Consider the following 20166-nt stretch of genomic DNA (forward strand, 5'->3'; position numbering starts at 1 on the left):
CTGTACCTTTCAAATTGTTGTTTTGACATCATTTAATGGCCCGGGCTTAATCTGTGAACAAATGTCAACATGAAACGTAAACATTGTGATTGCAATCAGTCAGCTCAACAACCATTTTAAAATGCATTTTGTTGAGCTCCAGTCCCTTAAAGTAATTTCAGCCTAATCTTCATTCAAACATTCACCTCATCTCCAAAATATAAACTGTAACAGTACTTTTTCCATTGCTGCAATCCTGTGGATGTCTTCGTACTTTGACAAGCCACTTACTTTGTTTTGTTTCTTCCAGCTGTATATTTAAAGTGACAGAACCAAGATTTAAAAAAAAAGGGGGGGGGGGGGGGTATTATAGGTTTTTATCTTAATTAAGGTGAGATTTAAACCCCATTGACTTGCAAAATTCCTTGAATCGCTTTCTGTTCTAATCACTGAATTAACTTAAATTCTGTTCTATTCTACAAATTACCTGTTCTTTCTTTGTTTGCAGTGATGCTAATCCTATTTGTGAAATTGACATATTTCTCTCATCTGTGGGCCCAGCGAGATGCGAGATGTGTTAATAACCTGCACCTCAATACCTGAAATATCTCAGAAACTGTAATATTGACCTCAGCTGCTCACTCAACAACTTGTTCTCCATGCCACATTAAAGCAGTATGTGAATCCTCCAGGACATCCATTTGTGGACTAGTCTCATGAACATATATTTATTTATTTATTTTTGAGCATAGAGACAGAAATAGCATGCAAGGCTGGATTGGTTATATTGGCTATATTATATTGGTTATATTATATATTCAGGCACTGCTCACAGCTCACGAGCAGTGAGCAGTGCCTGACAAGCCAGCCTTTATTTCTTTCATCCTGATGTTAGTAGTAGAAATCCAGTCTTGCTTTTTAAGTCTCATTGTAGCCTAGAGTGTTGGAAACTTGTCACACTATGTCTCTGGAGATAATGGCCAATTATAGCAGACACAGTGCAGGTTTTAGCTGCCAGAAGAATCTCCCAGCAGGGACCACGGTGGCAGTAAGGTGTATGTAACGCTTCTTTAAGTTTTTGGAGAAATATTTAGACTCTCTCAGTTGAGGTAAAAGCAATGATGAACCCAACTGTTAAAACTGGTTTTAAAGGCCCATAAACAATTAAAAGTGTAAAGAAAAACTTTTTTTTTTTTTTGGTTCTATGAAAATACTTTAAAGGAGCAACGGAGAAAATCATTATCATAGAACAGTTGGTGCATAACAGAAAAGAACCTTTGTATTTAGAGAAGTGTGAGTGCTTCTCAAATTAATATATGGAGCAAAATAGTGCCATATTTCTGTTGTAACATCTGGGTTGACTCGCATTGAAGCCTCAAGTGGCCTTTTGAGGAACTGCATTTTCTGACACCACATTGGCTTCCTTTACTTTTAAGCCCTGGAGGATTCCTACCAGATGTTTATCTGTGTGCTAAGTGGAAGCACTTTTTCTTTTAGCTATTTTATGTGAATTTATTTAACATTTACATTTCATTTGTGTGGAAATTTTATACGCAGGTGGTAAAAGTGCTGACATCCACACTGCTGGGTGATGATTGTAACAAGTTATTACAAATCATTACCAGCTACACAGAGACTGGCCTTGCACTCTTTTATGTTGCTGTGGAGAAAACAGTTAAATGGAAGGACAAGTTCTCTCTCTCTCAACCCTTACATGCTGTTCATATGTCATGCTTTCACGGTATGGCCTTTACCAGTTTGGGCATGGGCCAACTGTTCCCTCATAACTGTCTATACCAAATTTTAAACTACAGATGTATTTAGAATATATAAATAGCACATCTAACATTAATACATGGATGATTAACCCTTAAAAACACTTCAGCGAGCAGGTAGAGTGCTTTGTTTGGCTTTGTTTTAGGCCGCACAAAACTCGTTTTTAGAGAAAATCTTCTACTGATGTGTAATAATATGACCCAAGACATGAAAACATAACCGCCATAATGATTCACATATTGTAAGTGAAAATGGCAAGCTGCCTGGGTTTATTATGTAATGATTACAACTGTTAAACACTACTCTCACTTCTGCCTCATATAAAAATCCTCATTTTGATTATCTGTAATGAGCAATACTAGCATTAGCTAACATTAATTGACACTGAAAACACAAAGGACACTTAAAAACAATTCATTAAAAAGTGATCTATGCAATCATAGCAGTGGTTGGAAAATTTCTGTGCGTGTATGTCCTGGACACGTGTTTCTCACACTTAGTGAAATGGCAGCTGTAGTGCCTTTATTATATTATGACACCCACCCAAAAACCTCTTTATAAATCCTGTTTTAATGTCAGTGATCTCAGAATAAATAGATTGATTTGCTTATTTGATTATCCACTGCAGGCGCTAACAGTTCTTGCATTTGTTTAGCACTTTTCTGGTCTTTCTAAGCTCTCAAAGTGTTAACAATGGATTCATAAACCCTCGCGGGCATCGAGAGAACATGCAGAGTTTACCTAAAAACAGCCAGTCAGGATTTAAACCAGGAAACTTCTTTCAGTGAGTTAACGCTGCCAACCCCTGCACCACTGTGCCACCCTAATACAGAGAGTATGTGTGAGAACACCATCTGTTCCTTGTGTGCATCATGTATGATCACTCCTATGTTGTTTTACCATTTTATTGTTTAAAGATTCCCAAAGACCAGTTGGTCCCTGTCCCCATAGAAACCTGGCCAGATGTGGAGACACGGTCAGTTGAACTCTAGCCACACGGTCCCATTAAAAAAGACACACAGGCATGACCTGTACAGTTTCAGGATTGTTCTTGATTTGACCCAAACTAGTAACTTTAAAGTCCGTCTGAGTAGATACAAATTTAGCCTGGAACAGGCTGACTGTACAAAAATTTGTAGCACCTTTTACGGCAGTATAAAATGTTTTAATCTTTTCCGTTTTTGTGTATTTGGGGGAAAGGTAATCGAATTTCATTCTAAAAGAATGACATTTATGATATTTTTACTGCTGTCAGATGTCGAACTGAACCACATTTCACCTGAAAAATATGTAAAGGTTAATTCTTCAAAGAACATAATAAGTTTTCTGTTGTCATGGTATTTCATAAGACACTCTTCTGATGTTATGTAACATTGGTCATAGTAAAAGTGTTAATTAAAAATAAAAATCTTTCCCAACAGGCAGGTAAAAAGTGACCTCGAAAAACATTAGCTTGGAGAAAACTGCTTTGTGAAGCTTTATTGATGCTTCTCTGTCAAGGTTTTCCTCGCTGTAGTAGTCTCTGGCACTGGAATTGATTTATTACTCTATAAATTATACTAATGATTTCAGCCCATCACTCGCTGGATGGGCTGTACGTTTTCTGGTTAAATTGTGCATCTGTCATACTTGGTGTAGTTGTGTGTTATGTTCTTTTTTTGTGCAAATCGTCTGTTTTTGTAAGTTACAGAAACAGTGGGACACAGATCCTGCTAATCTCATATTGGTAAGGTGGAAGGGACATCCTTACAAGCAGTTTGGGACAGAGTAGAAAGCCAGTTTATCTGCGCCTTATCAGAGAAAACGGCTCTACTTGAAAAATACATGCATGAGTGCTTCGGAGAGGGTGTATGGCTTCAGGCACCGAGATCATACAAAAAACCCAGTTAGATGTCAGAAATATGCCGTATTTTATTTTTTCACATGCATTTTTTCCAATCATTTAAATTGCAGTCTCACCAAATCAACCTAAAAGTTTTATTAATAAGGAATTGTAAGGCCATGCTGTGGTTTCCACATCCACATATTTACAGCGTGGTCTGCTCTGTGCAAAAATAAACTTTTAATCGTTTGCCCAAGTCTTTGCTGCATTATGAATGAGACTGAAAGCTGCCCATGAGGAAGGAGACGTCAAGCTTATTTTATGTGTGCGAGGGTACTTCAAAGTAGATGTCCCAGGGAGGGAGAGGCTAATATCAAAACAACTCTAACCAACACTGGAAGAGTGCTGAAATAGTCTTTAAATCAGATTTCATGGAGCACTCACTGGATATGTAACTGGTCCCGTTCTATTCTGCTCTCCCCTCTTAACTATGGTCCCTCCTGTCTCCACGCAGCCAATCAAATATGCCATCACCGCCGGGCTTATGACCCACACTAGTTGCTATAGCAACGCCGGCCTGCCTCCTAGAGAACATGTCATGCATGTTAAGTGGCTCTCAGATGCTCGCTCGTTGTCTTTCTGTCTCACACTCGCTCATAAGTTCACACACACACACACACACACACACACACACAGTGTTGCGCACACACTGAGGATAAAGTCACTTAACAGACCATAATTGTCTCTGGAGTAGAAGTCTTTACTTTATGGTTTTAGCGGCTATACTTACATCCTGAATATGTTACATGTGTGTAGTTTTGTTTTGTTTTGTTTTGTTTTTGTTATTATTTTCCTTCTACGATAATTATACGTGATGTTCATGTTTGCCATGACGTCAATTTTTATTTTTTTTAAACTAGCCTATTCTTATAGGGTGACCACCACCTTGTCCGGGAGCTCTGTAAGGGTTGTTCGGTACTTCTAAGCAGCAACTTTGAAAACCTCAACAAAAGTATTGTCAGACATTGTAATATTTAAGTTATTGTGTGGAAATACTTACAAAAGTTCATTACAAGAACTATGTTTATTGCAAAAAAAGAACAGTAAAAAATTGGCAACAATTTGTTCCCAGTTGTTGGGGCGTTACAATTTAAGGTTTTCGTTGTCCTGTGTACTGTCCAGTCCTGTAGACCTTGCACCACCTCTCACCTGTCCTGATGTCCTGCAATGGAAATATGGCCACTTTTCCATTCCATGATCTTCCAGTTTACCACTAATACTTAAGGTCTCCTAGAAAATTTGTAGATGTCTAGTTTCCCCATTTTTGGAAGCTGTTTAATATATGCTCAACAGATCAAAACAAAGCTGTTCATACGTAATACATTTTGAAAGGAGACGTCACTGTTATCTTGCATGGCTGTTATGGCTGGGTCAGAATTGCAGGTCGATTTGAAGTGGCTAGTAACTACCAAGTCTATTCCAAGCAAGGACAAGCATTTAATGAGTAAATGACTCAAATCCGTTTAAGCTTCACCTCAAAAAAAAAAAAAATCCCCTTGGCAACATCTTCATATGGTTTGCAACACCCCCACAGAGGACCTTATCAGGCAGCTGGTTATAATGTGGTGGCTAAGTGGTGTTTGCAGAACACCAAGCGTCATGGGACTAATCAGTGCCACTATCTCCCTGTAGTTAGCCTGCAATGGAAAAAATACTCATAACAGTTCATGCTGCGTACATTTATACATTTATTGTCTAAGTGGATTTCAGGAGAGAGAGAGGGCGGGATGCTGTTGGCAGCTTCTTTCGCGTCCTCCAAAACAGAGTAGTTGAGGAGACTCGCTGCAAATTATTCATAGTCTACTGTTGAAGTGTCTACACTCTTGGGTGCATCTGTGTTTGTGCGGGTGTGAGAGACAGAGTGCAGAGAAATTGAGGAGCTAATGTGCATTGAGGATTATTTAGTTGTTGGTCGATAGTGGGTCAGGCAGGCTCCCAGCTCTCAGTAACACACACACACACACACACACACACACACACACACACACACACACACACACACACACACACACACACACACACCCTTTTCCTCTTCCTGACTGTATAGCTCACTGAGAAAAAACATGACAAGAGGATTGATTCAAATGAAGTTGGCTTCTGTCCCTTCGGAGGAAGATAATCTGATGATGAAAGGGAAGGAAAAGCATGTTGGGGTTTGAAAAAAAAAAAAAGAAGAAGAAGAACTAACAGCTGAGACATAACAGTCTGTGAAATTCAGAGGGACTGAGGTGGAGGTGGGGTTGGCGTCTCCGACTCTAGAGGGGAGAGTTGTTGGGTGGGGCAGCGGTGAAGTTACATAAGAGCAGTCCTGCCTTCTTTCTTCTATGCTCTGTCAGTCTGGATGTGGCTGCAGAGCTGTTACCTCGCTACATTTTGTGATCCCTTATTAATAATAAGCTATATTTAGTTCCACTGATTACAAGTCTCAAGTGAAAAATAGCCTTTGCGGTGCACATCAGCGTTTTGATTATTTTCGGCTTCAGCTGGCACTCTGAATGATGTGAAGTGTTGTATTGAGATTAATCTGCAAATTAAAGTCACTCAAGATGATTGCACTAAATTAAATAACAACTCATTAACGCCACCGTCTTTGGTCAGTGCCCTGTCAATTACCGTCAGATTTACTGTCATCCACCTCCCACATGCCCATAAATGGTGGGGTTCCGTTTTTATTTTGCTCACAGCTTATTGTTTGCATTATTCCACTTGAAACCTTCAAGCACTTCATACCTAATGCTAAAGATTATAGGTGGAGATCGCCAGACAGCCCATGACATGAGGTTATCACAATACTTACAATACTCACAATATAATGTGATTTTTAACATTTAGTGATATGCTGAGTATTGAAATAACATGTATTTATTTTCACCTGCAAAATATATAACAAGATAAAGTCGTACTCTTAAGTTCTTTTTTTGTTGTTGAGTTGTCGAACATACCAACACTGTCATAAATGTTGCCATAAGATGGAGTTAGTATGACATCAGCAATTGAATAGGGTCAAGTTGGCAATTACGTGCAATCTGTTTCTGAAAATTCAGCAATTAACTGTTAAAACATTGAAAATCACATATCTGTTGCTGTCCGCATAGACAGAAATTCACATGGTAAGTGTATTGATCCTTATGTAGTGCTTTTCTACTCTCCCAGAGCACTTAAAGCACTTTACACAACATACCTCATTCACACACATTCATTGGATGCATGGGAGAACAACTGGGTTTAGTATCTAGTCCAAGGATATTTGCACACTGGACAGGGATTGAACCACTGACCTTCTGTTCAGTAGATGACCTGCGCTACCTTCTGAGGTACAGCCGCCCCAATGCAGCGCGTACACATGAATACAGATCATTTTATACTATTCCATTCTATCAGTTGAAAGCTTATGTGCATGCAAGTATATCGAATACATATTAATTTAAATCATTTTATGCTATTTAAATCTATGGAGAGGAAACATTTACTATTTTGTAAGTTTATAAGTACTCCTTTTTTGTATTTGCATGCAGCATCTGACTTTTGCACATTAATTATAAATTTACTTTTACAGGATTTGCTTATCTAGATTTTTTTCAGCGTTTGCGTGCAAAAAAACGTTCAGGTAATTTATATGCACAATGATATGAACAGAATTAGGCTTCTTTTGTTTTGCTGTTCTGCGCCTGTGCAGCAGGAACGCAGAAGGCAAGAATCAGTTAAAAGCTTATGTGCATGCAAATGTGCATGTAAATTCCCAGCTGTTAAAAGCCTTTGCTCACTGCTGTCTTTTGAAGTGTTACTATGTGTATTATATTTTGCAGCTAATTAAGCTACTTGGAGGGTTACACATTATCCTTATTTAGTTATTAAATCCTTATTTGGCTGATCTAATTCAGCTGGTCTGTTTCTTGCAGTTGTACAGTTTGTTCAGATCAGTGTGTGTGTATGCGTGTGTAGTTCATCATGGGGAAAAAGGGGGCTCTCCTGCCCATGCTATTCCACAGTACAAACACTGTGTGGAAGACAGTATTTAAATACACACTCTCTTAGCCTGCCCCCTACTGTTGCCCAGACCTACTTTCAAACACACATGTATGCGTTCACACACACTCTAAGGAAAATAGATCACTAAAACACTCTGTAGATTAACTGAACTAGATTGGAACTGAGCTGTGACTTAAATGAGTGTCAGTTGATTTTTCTCAACCCACTTTTCCCAGTTTAAACACAGTCAGGCAGTCTGGAGATAGATGCTGGGCAGAGGACTTTGTGGATCATACTGCCTCTTCAGGTTGACAGTGGTATTGCTCACCCTCTGCTCTTTGCTCTCATTAGCATATGAACAGGTCAACAAATAATGTTATAATTCACTTAGCTGCCTTTCTTCTGAATGAGGATCTAGCTTAGCTGTCAGCTCATGAAAATGAAATGAAAAGCATTTTTGGATTATTTGTTTATCTCCATCATTCACTGAATCCCAGAGTTTTTTTGTTTTTTTTTTTCCCCCCAATTTCTGCCATATTTTATTTGACATCATACTTTCCCCAGCTTTTGTCAAAAGACCATTTGTCTTTAACTAGAGGGTAATACATCATGTTTCTGCAGTGTTTTTAACATAACTCACAGAATTTAGGAGTTTATAAAGTTTTGAGCTGAGCTTTTCTTAAGTCAGTAGAAGATGTCCACTAAATTAATGAAATGTGCTCATTCTTTAAGTGTCAGTGGGTTGTGGTTAAATTGTTTGACAACAGCACTGTGTACAAATCTTTTCCACCCAACTCGAGATTTTGCTGTTGTTGTTCTCAAGTTGACCAGTTGGTGTCTTCCTCTCCCCGTTTCCACACTGACAGCTCATTTTCCACAGCAAGTGATTGAACAGCCTCTCTCTGGATTCAGTGACATTTTATAGTTGACTCTCTTTGGACAATGAACACTTAGACATCGTATAAAAGTATTCAGTGATTTAATATTCAAACCATTTAGATCCCGGTTCTATTTAATGAATCATAACTGAATGAAGCAATCACTTTAGGACCTCATCAGTATTGTGAGAGCTAGCCTTGAATAATGCCTGAATGTTGCATATATGTATTTGTATATCTACACCAGAATGTCTGTCATTAATAGCTGTTACTGGTTAACAGGTTATCAAATCTGTATTATAACTATAATCATAATAAATCTCTCTTTCTCTTTCTTTTCAGGAGCTGAAGAAAGTTAACTTCAGTCCGTCCTGGAGCCTCTCCTCTCTGACCTTCCAGATCACCCCCCCTTCCCTCCAACCAGTTTTGTCATATTGTACCACCTCCGTCACACCTGAAGAGACCCATAAGAAGAATTGCACGGGTCATCAGTCCCCCTACTGACCAGGATGATCACCTCAGAGCTCCCTGTCCTGCAGTGAGTTTTTATAAAGGGCAACTGTCAGTTTGGCAACAATCCAGCATTAAATTTGTTTTTTTAATTGGTTATTTTATCCATTCATTGTCCACTCATCCAGAATCAGGCTAATTTAAAAGAATACATGAGTAATTGTTTTAGATTTTTTAGGCTACCTGGCCTGGAAGTGAATAATGATTTCTTTTAGATTCCATGTTTTATCACATTTGGCCTTAAAGGTTTGTTTGCTGTAGCTGATGAAAGATATTTGTAGGACTGGATGCTACTTTAAAACGATCTTTGGGAAGACGTATTTTTGATTGACCTTTAATAGTGTTCTAAACTCAAAGTGACAAGTGCATTAGTGGGGTTTTTTTGTTTGTTTTTAACTCACCCAATTCATTTGTTTGCCTGTCAGTGGAATTGAATATTTAATTTGGCTAATGAATACAATCATTAAACGCTAATGAATGAAATGCATTTGTGATTTGCTCTTTCAGGGACTCATCCAATGAGTCTGGGGCAACAGACACTGTGGGAATAAGTATGAGCATAAGTGAAATGGAAGATCCAGAGATGAAAGGAAAAAAGAAGAGAGGGAGACCTGGCAAACAAGCACCGGTACAAGAGTTTGTTAAGAAAGGGGAAACTTGTGGAAAAAAATCTGGTTAACAGACAATGCATGTCTCTGATTGTGCCTGGTGGTTTTGAAGTGTGTGATGGGTGGTGTAGGAAGAAGCTGTTATATTTCCCATTGTATGCAAGTCTGTGTTTGGGGATAGGTGTACATACAACGGTGTCTTTAACTGACATTTCCCTGATTTCAGACATCCAATAAGAAGCCACGGAAGTCGCCGACAGACAAGACTATGAGTGTGGCCAGAGGGCGAGGGAAAGCCAACGGTGTGGCTCAACATAACGGCGATGGGGGAGACCCAGTCACTCTATTTGAAGTGGTCAAATTGGGAAAGAGTGCCATGCAGGTCGGTGAACACAGGTTTGATTTCATAAGCACCAGTGTAAATAAAATATTTAAGTATGTAATCAGATATTATAATGTATTATATCTGTTTGAAGCTTTGTAAATTTATGTTTCTCACTGTCTTTGTCATTTGATTATTATTTTCTGTATACAGTCAGTAGTGGATGAGTGGATTGAGTCATATAAACAGGACAGAGACTTGGCGCTGCTAGACCTGATCAATTTTTTCATCCAGTGCTCAGGTTGCAAAGGTAGGCGTGTTTTACTTAAATCTGTCATCCTGTGTGCATGCATTATAGACAAGACTACCAAATCTGCTGTTTTTTGTTGTAACCAGGCACCGTGAGGATTGAGATGTTCAGGAACATGCAGAATGCAGAGATCATCCGTAAGATGACCGAGGAGTTTGATGAGGTAATTATCTGCTAAAATAAGCAGAAATTAACATGATTTAAATAGCTGTGAGCGTGCTATTATTTAGTTATGCACATATATTACACTCTGTTGAAGACATGTGGACAAATTTGATGATATCGAACTGACAGCTCAAATCAGTTTATTGTTGTATCGTGTTTCAGTTGAACAAAAAAATAAAGAACAAGAAGTTAAAATAACTGTAATCTGTCTGTTATTTGTTTTTGTCTTTTTTCAACAGGATAGTGGGGATTATCCTCTCACCATGCCAGGACCTATGTGGAAAAAGTTCCGTTACAACTTCTGCGAATTTATCAGCGTTTTGATCCGTCAGTGTCAGTATAGCATCATCTATGACGAGTACATGATGGACACTGTGATCTCCCTCCTCACTGGACTGTCTGACTCTCAAGTGCGAGCCTTCAGGCACACCTCCACGTTAGCGGGTACCAACAACATAATATTTGTTTGAACTGCAAGCAGTAATTGTTCCAAAAATACCTCCACATGGGCTGATAACACAAGTAATATTACAGTGGGAGATAATAATAATTGTGTTTGCTTAGCACCGATCAAAATAAGCTCGTTGTGGTGATAAAGACAGAAAAACAACTAATAATTTGCTGCGTCTAGGTCTGTTTTGTGTCTTGTACTAACAGTTATTTATTAACTTTCTGCTGCTTGACATTGCACAGCTTAATCTGGACTTGTGCACACTTTTGTTAGGTAGATTGAAAGTGTATTTCCTAGGACGAAATGTCTAAAGGTTTTGAATGCTGTTATCTCTCCATAGCAATGAAGCTGATGACAGCACTGGTAAATGTAGCGCTGAACCTGAGCATTCACCAGGACAACACCCAGAGACAGTACGAGGCTGAGAGGAACAAGATAGCTGGCAAACGTGCCAACGAGAAGCTGGAACTGCTGCTACAGAAGAGGAAGGAGGTGGGTTTGGGTTCGATATCACAGGATTTACTTTTTAAGTGTCTCAGATTATCATACGTGGTTGTGTGGTACTACTTAGCTGTAAATCCGAGTGTTTAACTTTGAGTTTTTCTTGTACAGCTCCAGGAAAACCAAGATGAAATAGAGAACATGATGAACTCCATCTTCAAGGGCATCTTTGTGCATCGTTACAGGTACACGCTCTAAATGTTCCCTTCCTTAATGATGAGAATTTAAGAATAGTATTTTTTGTATTTTTGGTGATTCTGTTTTTCTTACTTTGTAGGGATGCGATCGCTGAAATTCGGGCCATCTGTATTGAGGAAATCGGCGTGTGGATGAAGATGTACAGCGACGCATTTCTTAATGATAGTTACCTAAAATATGTTGGTTGGACTCTACATGATAGAGTAAGCAAATTTAGGAGTTTTTGTACAACCCTTGGCTGATATTTACCACTGGATTTAATGTAAGGGGATGAATGATATTTTCACAGATACAGAATGGTAGATGTGTAGTCCACCACAGCAGGATTTTATTTAAGATGTTTGGCCAGCTTGAACCAATTTTTTATTTTTTTTCTAGCAAGGAGAAGTGCGTCTGAAGTGCCTGAAGGCTCTGCAGAACCTGTACACAAACCGAGAACTGTTCCCCAAACTAGAGCTTTTCACTAACCGCTTCAAGGTAACGCTAGCAGCGAGAACTGAGGCTGCTTTCTTATAGCTCCACAGTAGACATGGGCAGTGTTTAGATTTTTTTTTAGTTTTCTGAATTCTCTTTTGTTTCTCCTTATTTATTCTAGTTCTCTGCAGTTGTTTCTCTGCTCAACTTTATCTGTTTTGGCAGGACCGAATAGTATCAATGACACTGGATAAGGAGTATGACGTGGCTGTAGAGGCCATTAGATTGGTCACACTCATTCTGCAGTGAGTAGCTTTGATCTTTCTCTGTATTTTTGCATGCCTACATATGAAACTCTTTTCTTTTTAGATTCTGGTCAGCATTTTAGCATAAGATTATATTTTGGCTATCATCACATGCTTAAGACGAGGATTATCATGTACTGAACTCTCAGTTACTGGGTTACTTTAGCTGAGGAGAGGATCTCAGTCACACTCACAAATAGATTTGGTAGTTTACTGTGAACTAGTTTAATAGTTTTTGATTGCTATTTCCTTTGACTTCTTTTTATATGCAATATTTTGTTAATTTTTAATTATTGCTTTCATCCTCTGGGTGTTTTCAGTTATTTCCCGTGTTTAATATTGTTCTCATAACCAGCTCTGATTGATTTAAACTTGATTAACCTGTGTGCAAATTGTCTGCTGCAGGGGCAGTGAAGATGCTTTGTCCAACGAGGACTGTGAGAATGTGTACCACCTGGTGTACTCTGCTCACCGGCCGGTCGCTGTTGCTGCTGGAGAGTTTCTTCACAGAAAGTGAGTCTAATTAGGGCATTTATGGTGTAATAACATTGTTAGTCTTCAATTTGTAAAACTCTTATTCTGTCTGTTTTTCACTCGCTGACAGATTATTCAGTCGCCATGACCCGCAAGCAGAAGAAGCGCTGGCTAAACGCAGAGGGAGGAGCAGTCCCAATGGGAATCTCATCCGTATGCTAGTGCTGTTCTTTTTGGAGAGTGAGGTAACGCTCATGAAAACACACATCTTATCAGCATACTGTGTGTGTTTTAGATGTTGGACACTCACAAACACAAAGTAGTTCCAGAATGATGCCTGCAGATTGAAGTCTCTTTCAATGTGATTTTGTGTGTAGCTCCACGAGCATGCAGCTTACCTTGTCGACTCTCTGTGGGAAAGCTCTCAAGAGTTGCTGAAAGACTGGGAGTGTATGACTGAACTGCTGCTGGAGGAGCCCGTGCAGGGAGAAGAGAGTAAGGCACACAGTATTTCACACTGATCTTATTTCCTTTGGGAGAAGCTGAATCAAATACAATACAACCGCTGAGAACCAGAGAGACGAGATGATGTAATAAAATCTTGTTCCCTGAAACTCTTCGCTCCCTTAATCTTTTTCTCTGTTTCCGACCTTTGCTGTCATTCGGTTTCTCTTTTGTTTCCTGTGTCTTTGTCTCTCCTCTGCTCAAACATCTTCTGTTTTTCCCTGTAGTGTTGTCTGACAGGCAGGAGAGTGCGCTGATCGAGCTGATGGTGTGCACCATCCGACAGGCAGCAGAGGCACACCCACCTGTTGGCAGAGGCACTGGCAAACGGGTGTGTAAAGTATACACATATCATACTCCAGAAACACTCAGAGTATTCACTTTGAATGTTGCAGATGAAACCTTATACAGTCATGTGATAACCTTTACTGCTTCCATATGAGTTAACGGGGAGAGTACGAGCCAGGTGCTATTAATCAGATCCACTTGATTAATGGGTCATCAGCAAGTTTGAGCACATCTATAAAAGCTGAACATCTGGTAGTTTGCTGGTCTGGAGAATATGAGGTGTGTGTTAACGCTGCTGCAGTCCTCCCAGGATTGGGCATTCCAGAAAATTCATCCCAAGGTCACAGCATTCAAATCTCAGAGAGATTTCAAAAATTGCAACTCTAGAAGTACATCACAGGCAAAAATCGACAACACAATATGTAAAGACGTCTACACCTCAACTTGAATGAAATCCTGTGGCAGGATCTCAAGAAAGCTGTGCATAAAGAAATACCCGCAAACGTTAATGAACTGAATAAAGATCGTAAAGATACGTGGGGCAAAATTCCCCCACAGAAAATGATTGCTTCAAATTACAGCTGCTAAAAGTGTTTCTACAAGCTTTTGTATCACAAAGTGAACTTAGGGTTTCACAGGACTGTATGGAGTCCCGTAAAAACCTGCTTTTTCACATGACTGTACCTGCCAAGTGGGCATGTTGAAGGGGAATTCACTGTGATCTGAAATGTGATGATGTATTATACTTACGTGTAAAAGCAGCGACCTTATTTACCAGAGTCTGTGTTAATGTGCTCATCTGTACTTTTGATTCTGTTGTATTGAACTTTTGTTGTTCTCCACTTTTTCAGATTTTTTTAAAAATATGTAATTATGTGCATAAAACTACAGCAAATAATTTTAGCAAGACGTTATGTGAATACGTTATGTTGTTAAACACAGAAATAGCAAGAATTTTCCTACTCATTAATACCTTTTTTGGTCATATGAAGAGGGGAAAAGAATTCAGTTTTTGGTCCCAACAAAAGAATCATTAATGTGTGTGGGTGTGTTTGTGTGTGTATACATATATATATATATATTTCTTTTTTTGTCCAGGTGCTGACAGCAAAGGAGAGGAAGACCCAGATAGATGATAAGAACAAACTGACAGAGCACTTCATCATGGCTTTACCCATGCTGTTGTCCAAGGTAAGGCTTTTCTTAGCTTGCCCATGGCCATCAAGGGAGAAACCAGTGATAAATGACTTGGCTAGAAGACCGATCAGTTTGTCAAAATAAATGATCTGCTTGTGAGAATTGCTGCTGAATACTTTGCGCCCTCAATCTCTCAAGTCTGCTGGCTATATGTGTAAAATGTCACTCACTATTTCACTGAGAAACAGAAGCCAAGCGTTGCATGCTGATTGATGGGTCTTTCTTTCCCGTTTTAGTCCTTCTGTGCTAGTTTTGTACCTTTTTTTTCCCCTCATACACTATTATTTTTTTTTTGTCATCTTTATTTAATTCTCATCTCTCCGTTACTTTGCCCAAAGTACCAGGCAGACTCAGAGAAGGTAGCCAACCTGCTGCAAATCCCCCAGTACTTTGACCTGGACGTGTACAGCGCTGGGCGTATGGAGAAGCACTTGGACGCCTTATTAAAGCAGATCCGTCTGGTTGTGGAGAAGCACATAGAGGCCGATGTGCTTGAGGCCTGCAGCAAGACATATAGCATCCTCTGCTCTGAAGAGTACACCATCATGAACCGTGTGGACATTGCCCGATCACAGCTTATTGACGAGATGACCGATCGTTTTGCACACTCGGTCGAAGAGCTGCTGCAAGAGGTATCGGGCAAAGTAGCTGGCTGGGTAGACTATTAGAAACCGGGCACTATTTGTGCCCATTTGAGTCTTGTATACTAACAGATGCTGGTTATTGCAGGCTGAGGAGGCAGACGATGACGATATCTACAATGTGTTATCTACACTCAAGCGACTCACAGCCTTCCACAAGTATGATCTGCAGCTGTTTCAAGATAAAAATATGGATTATTATCATTGGTTACTTTGGCTGACAATCATTACAGAATCTGAGATTATTAGCTTAGCATACCAGATAAGGTTTGTGTAAATCTGTAGGGAGACATTTAGTTCGCATTTTTGTATTGTAAGAATTATTATTCATTCATTCATTCATTCAGTGTTTTGGAAGACATTTTCCACCAAATAAATGTGATCATTTCAGTGTGTGCTCTTCTCGTTTTCTCCTTCAGTGCCCATGATTTGACACGATGGGATTTGTTTGGGAATTGCTACCGGCTGCTGAAAGCGGGCATCGAGCAGGGCTCCATGCCAGAGCAGATAGCTGTCCAAGCGCTGCAGTGCTCCCACTACTCCATCCTGTGGCAGCTGGTCAAGATCACAGAGGGGGTTCCCAGCAAGGTGCTCAACCGGCCTCACTAACAGACCGCACTCAGAGTTTAGCTTTATCATTGGTCAGTGGCCCAGAGTGAATGCTGCCATGTCTGAGCATCAGTGGCCCAGAGGGACAAGAGCTTATCTGTATTTCTGCAGAGCGGGGTGGCTTAGTGTAGAAATCCATCTCACTGTCAGACAGCCCCAGTCCTCAGTCTGGGACTCACCCCAAATCTGTCTCATTTAACACTTAAACACCTTACCAAGACTTCAGCTCCCATTATAGGATATAACTTATCTGGAACATTGTTGAAAACATCAAAAGTGTTTCTGAATTATTATTCATAATATTCCTTCATTCATACTGATAGGATGACAAAGACAGCTAGCCTGACTGTCACAGCTGTTCATTAGCGACTCTTGCTAAAGTACTCATTATTTTGGCTGATTATCAATGTCTGTGTGATGTTCCCTGTGTGCAGGATGACCTGGTGGCTCTCAGGAGAGTGGTCAAGTCTTTCCTGGCAGTGTGTCAGCAGTGCCTGTCCAATGTCAACACACCGGTTAAAGAGCAGGTAACAGATGCTATTGTGTCACGAGTAACAGAAGAGCTTTGAAATCAACGTTGTCTCTCGATTTATGTAAAGGATGCATGTTTTCTGTTATCTCTACATATCATTATTTTGTTTTTTGAAATATTGACTCTTTGGTCAAGCTGTGACAATATTGCTGTTTCTTGTTTAGGCATTCATGCTTCTCTGTGACCTGTTGATGATCTTCAGTCACCAGCTGATTTCTGGTGGCAGAGAAGGCCTCCAGCCACTGGTGTTTAACCCAGACAGCACTCTGCAAAACGAGCTGCTAAACTTCGTCTTAGACCACGTCTTCATCGACCAGGATGATGAGAGTCAGAGCATGGGTGAGAGAGAAGTTAGATCGGATCATGTTGTGGTTTCTGTTTCAGATCCAAGAAGATTTTAACTGTTACTAAAGGTTGAGAGAAGGTAGGGAGCTTTGTCATTGTTGTCCACTACTGTCTTTGTGCCTGCAGAGGGAGATGAGGAGGATGAAGCCAACAAGATCGAGGCTCTCCATAAGAGGAGAAACCTGCTTGCAGCTTTCTGTAAACTCATCATCTACGACATTGTAGACATGCCTGCTGCTGCTGACATCTTCAAACACTATATGAAGGTTTGTGTGTAGCATGCATGCTGAAAAATAATAACCAGCTGATAGTTTAAAAGAGAGAAAACTTTGGAAAAAAACAAATATGGTGGGATAAAAAGCCATCACAACAATTTCAGTACTAGTAACAATATCTTTGTTTCGCTCTGACACTGTTATGTTAATGTTAGCATTATGATATAAATGTGGCTACTTCTGAGACAACAATGGAGCTGATTTACTGTGGAATTGGAAAAAAAATGGTTTTAATTCACCTAAATTTACCTTTGATGCAAATCTGGGTGTGATATGAGATTCAGTGCATTAATTCAGACAACTTGGGCGAATTAACAGTTTCGTTTCTCTGCCTCAGTATTATAATGACTATGGCGACATCATCAAGGAGACTCTCAGTAAAACCAGACAGACGGACAAAATCCTCTGTGCCAAGACACTCATCCTCAGTCTGCAGCAGGTGAGACAGTGATGGTGCTTTTTACACAGCTTCCTTCTGTGTACTCTTAAAGTTACGAGTGCTCTCCTGTGCATACCCACTAACTCCTATGCACTCATATGTGTGTTGCAGCTGTTCAATGAGCTGCTGCAGGATCAGGGTCCCAACCTGGACCGAACGTCTTCTCACGTGAGCGGCATCAAGGAGCTCGCCCGGCGCTTTGCCCTCACCTTTGGCCTGGATCAGATCAAGACCAGAGAGGCTGTCGCCACGCTACACAAGTGAGATCACGAGCGCTGTGGTGTCTCTGTAAACGGAAGCTGTAGATTGATACTTGTAGCATAAATTAAAAGAGTATGAGTGATTCCAATTTGTCTTTACATTGAAATGCCAATAATTGATGCAGGATTTTGGTTAATTCTTGCATGTTCGGGATGTGAAATTAAATAATTTTAACAACTTATTCAAGCCTGGGAGAAAAATGTTGAGTAAACTTTTACCGACCAGTTTTAGAATCACATAGGAAGCATAAAACAGACACAAGTTTTTATTTGCTTTTAAAGTTACATGAATTAAGTTAGTACAAAAAATACACCGTTAATAATTAATCAGGGTAGATTGAGGTTAAAAGAGTCTTTGTTATATACACCATCTGTTTGTAAAGTTGTAGTACTCGTGTAACTTTGTGTTGCTTTCTTTATTGTCATCTCTCATTGTTTCTCCTCTCTGTTGTCTTTCCATTGTGTCAGGGATGGAATAGAGTTTGCATTCAAGTACCAGAATCCTCGAGGACCAGAGTTTCCTCCTATAAACTTGGCCTTCCTGGAAGTCCTGAGTGAATTCTCCTCGAAATTAATCCGCCAGGACAAAAAGACAGTGTAAGTACTTCTATCCAATTTATCATCAGCGAATACTCCAGCTTTTATATACCTATGTTCCCCTGCTCCACCACAGCTGGTAGCTCCACATGTTTGATTCGGCACAGTTTTTATGTTGGATGGCCTTCCTGACAAAACCCCAACGGGATTTGTGTCTTCTTCCGGGATCAAACCAGCAATCTTTCGCTTGTTAGGCAACGGTGCAAACCACACTATGACACCACTAACACTCCAGCCCATGTTTTATTACTTACAAAGAAAAAGGATAATGCTATAAAATGCTGCTGCTTCCACAGCCACTCGTACCTGGAGAAGTTCATGTCAGAGTCGATGTCAGAGCGTCGGGAGGACGTGTGGCTGCCGCTGATTTCCTACAGAAACAGCCTGCTGACAGGAGGAGACGAGGACCACATGTCTGTTACGTCAGGCTCAAGCAGCAAGACCGGCTCAGTCCGCAGCAAGAAGGGTCGACCGCCACTCCACAAGAAACGTATTGAGGGTGAGCAGAGATGAAGGATTGCCCATTTTATTGGGGTGGCCTAACTGAACTTGATCTCTTAAAGGAGATGAGACACTTACTCCTGCTGCTGAAACTGAAATTACTCTGTTTGCTTCATATTCAGAGGAGAGTAGCGTAGAGGGCTCGTGGATGATGCGCAATGACACCCTGCAGACACCTGGGGCACTTCAGACTCCTCAGCTCACCTCAACAGTCCTCAGAGAGAACAGACCAGCAGAGCACATGCCTGACCCAGACTCAGAGCCAGGATCAGAGAACGATTACGTACACAAGTGGGTTCATGCACATGTTGTCCGTAGGTGCACATGCACATAGAAACGTTAGCCCAGTTTTTAAAGTTACAAGACAGCAGCAGAACTAATGGACATGTGTCTTCGTTTGTCCTCAGTCCTCAGATGCAGATGTCATGGCTCGGCCAGCAGAAGATAGAAGAGGTGAATAGGAAGGACCGAACAGGCATGAACTACATCAAGTCTCGCAGCAATCAGGGTGTCCGGCAGACTGTGTAAGTGTGTATTTTGCTCATAAACCGTAAGCGTACTGTGAAGATGTTGGGTAAAAGTGGAAACACAAATTCTGTCCAAACCTTTATCCACCCTTAAAAGTCACAGTAACCAAAATATCGTAACCTGGCATTCCCTTTCAGGCGTGGGCTGATGGAGGATGACGCAGAGCCAATCTTTGAAGATGTGATGATGTCATCGCGGGGCCAGCTGGAGGACATGAACGAGGAGTTTGAAGACACCATGGTGATCGACCTGGTCAGTTATAAACTATTCATTTAGTTGATACAAGGTTTCAGGGGTTTTTTTCTCATTCTGGTTGTGACATGGCTTCTTACAAAATATTTGACCTTTTACAGCCACCTTCAAGGAACAGACGTGAAAGAGCGGAATTAAGACCGGACTTCTTTGACTCTGCAGCGATGATTGAAGACGAGTCGGTAAGTGATGATTTGCCAACTAAATATCGAAAAGAAAACTGAACAAAATAAAAAATAAAGTAGTAATAAGTTAGACTATAGGTAATGAAGGATAAGAGGAGAAATTAAGCATTCAAAAGCACAGAAAAACTGATTTAAAGAAGTCCTTTCTCTAACAAATTTCAGCTTCTGTTTAAAATATATCTGATCAGCTAACATTTCCAAGATATATAATTTTTTCATACGTTACACTCATGTGCATTAATCACAGATTATGTCTTCTATGTCATCTGTT

The 20166-nt window shown here is 40.2% G+C and overlaps 1 protein-coding gene across 2 annotated transcripts in view; it reads left to right on the forward strand.

Annotated features, from left to right (window-relative positions):
* Window positions 1-20166, forward strand: part of stag1a (stromal antigen 1a) — a 39695-nt gene that overhangs the window by 17329 nt on the left and 2200 nt on the right. For both annotated transcript variants that reach the window (XM_040042242.1, XM_040042243.1), the window contains exons 3-32: window positions 8827-9022; window positions 9502-9622; window positions 9829-9984; window positions 10138-10234; window positions 10321-10397; window positions 10639-10843; window positions 11191-11342; window positions 11463-11536; window positions 11629-11752; window positions 11928-12026; window positions 12189-12268; window positions 12674-12781; window positions 12873-12987; window positions 13120-13237; window positions 13474-13577; window positions 14633-14725; window positions 15070-15363; window positions 15461-15531; window positions 15792-15960; window positions 16416-16508; window positions 16678-16852; window positions 16985-17124; window positions 17471-17572; window positions 17684-17832; window positions 18301-18429; window positions 18726-18928; window positions 19053-19221; window positions 19338-19454; window positions 19596-19710; window positions 19812-19892. In XM_040042242.1, coding sequence (XP_039898176.1) covers window positions 8994-9022; window positions 9502-9622; window positions 9829-9984; window positions 10138-10234; window positions 10321-10397; window positions 10639-10843; window positions 11191-11342; window positions 11463-11536; window positions 11629-11752; window positions 11928-12026; window positions 12189-12268; window positions 12674-12781; window positions 12873-12987; window positions 13120-13237; window positions 13474-13577; window positions 14633-14725; window positions 15070-15363; window positions 15461-15531; window positions 15792-15960; window positions 16416-16508; window positions 16678-16852; window positions 16985-17124; window positions 17471-17572; window positions 17684-17832; window positions 18301-18429; window positions 18726-18928; window positions 19053-19221; window positions 19338-19454; window positions 19596-19710; window positions 19812-19892 — 3759 coding nt within the window. In that variant the 5' untranslated portion in view covers window positions 8827-8993. The remainder of the gene's footprint in view (window positions 1-8826; window positions 9023-9501; window positions 9623-9828; window positions 9985-10137; window positions 10235-10320; window positions 10398-10638; window positions 10844-11190; window positions 11343-11462; window positions 11537-11628; window positions 11753-11927; window positions 12027-12188; window positions 12269-12673; window positions 12782-12872; window positions 12988-13119; window positions 13238-13473; window positions 13578-14632; window positions 14726-15069; window positions 15364-15460; window positions 15532-15791; window positions 15961-16415; window positions 16509-16677; window positions 16853-16984; window positions 17125-17470; window positions 17573-17683; window positions 17833-18300; window positions 18430-18725; window positions 18929-19052; window positions 19222-19337; window positions 19455-19595; window positions 19711-19811; window positions 19893-20166) is intronic.

This window comes from Simochromis diagramma, unplaced genomic scaffold, assembly GCF_900408965.1.
Source record: "Simochromis diagramma unplaced genomic scaffold, fSimDia1.1 OVJJ01000304.1, whole genome shotgun sequence".
NCBI lineage: Eukaryota > Metazoa > Chordata > Actinopteri > Cichliformes > Cichlidae > Simochromis > Simochromis diagramma.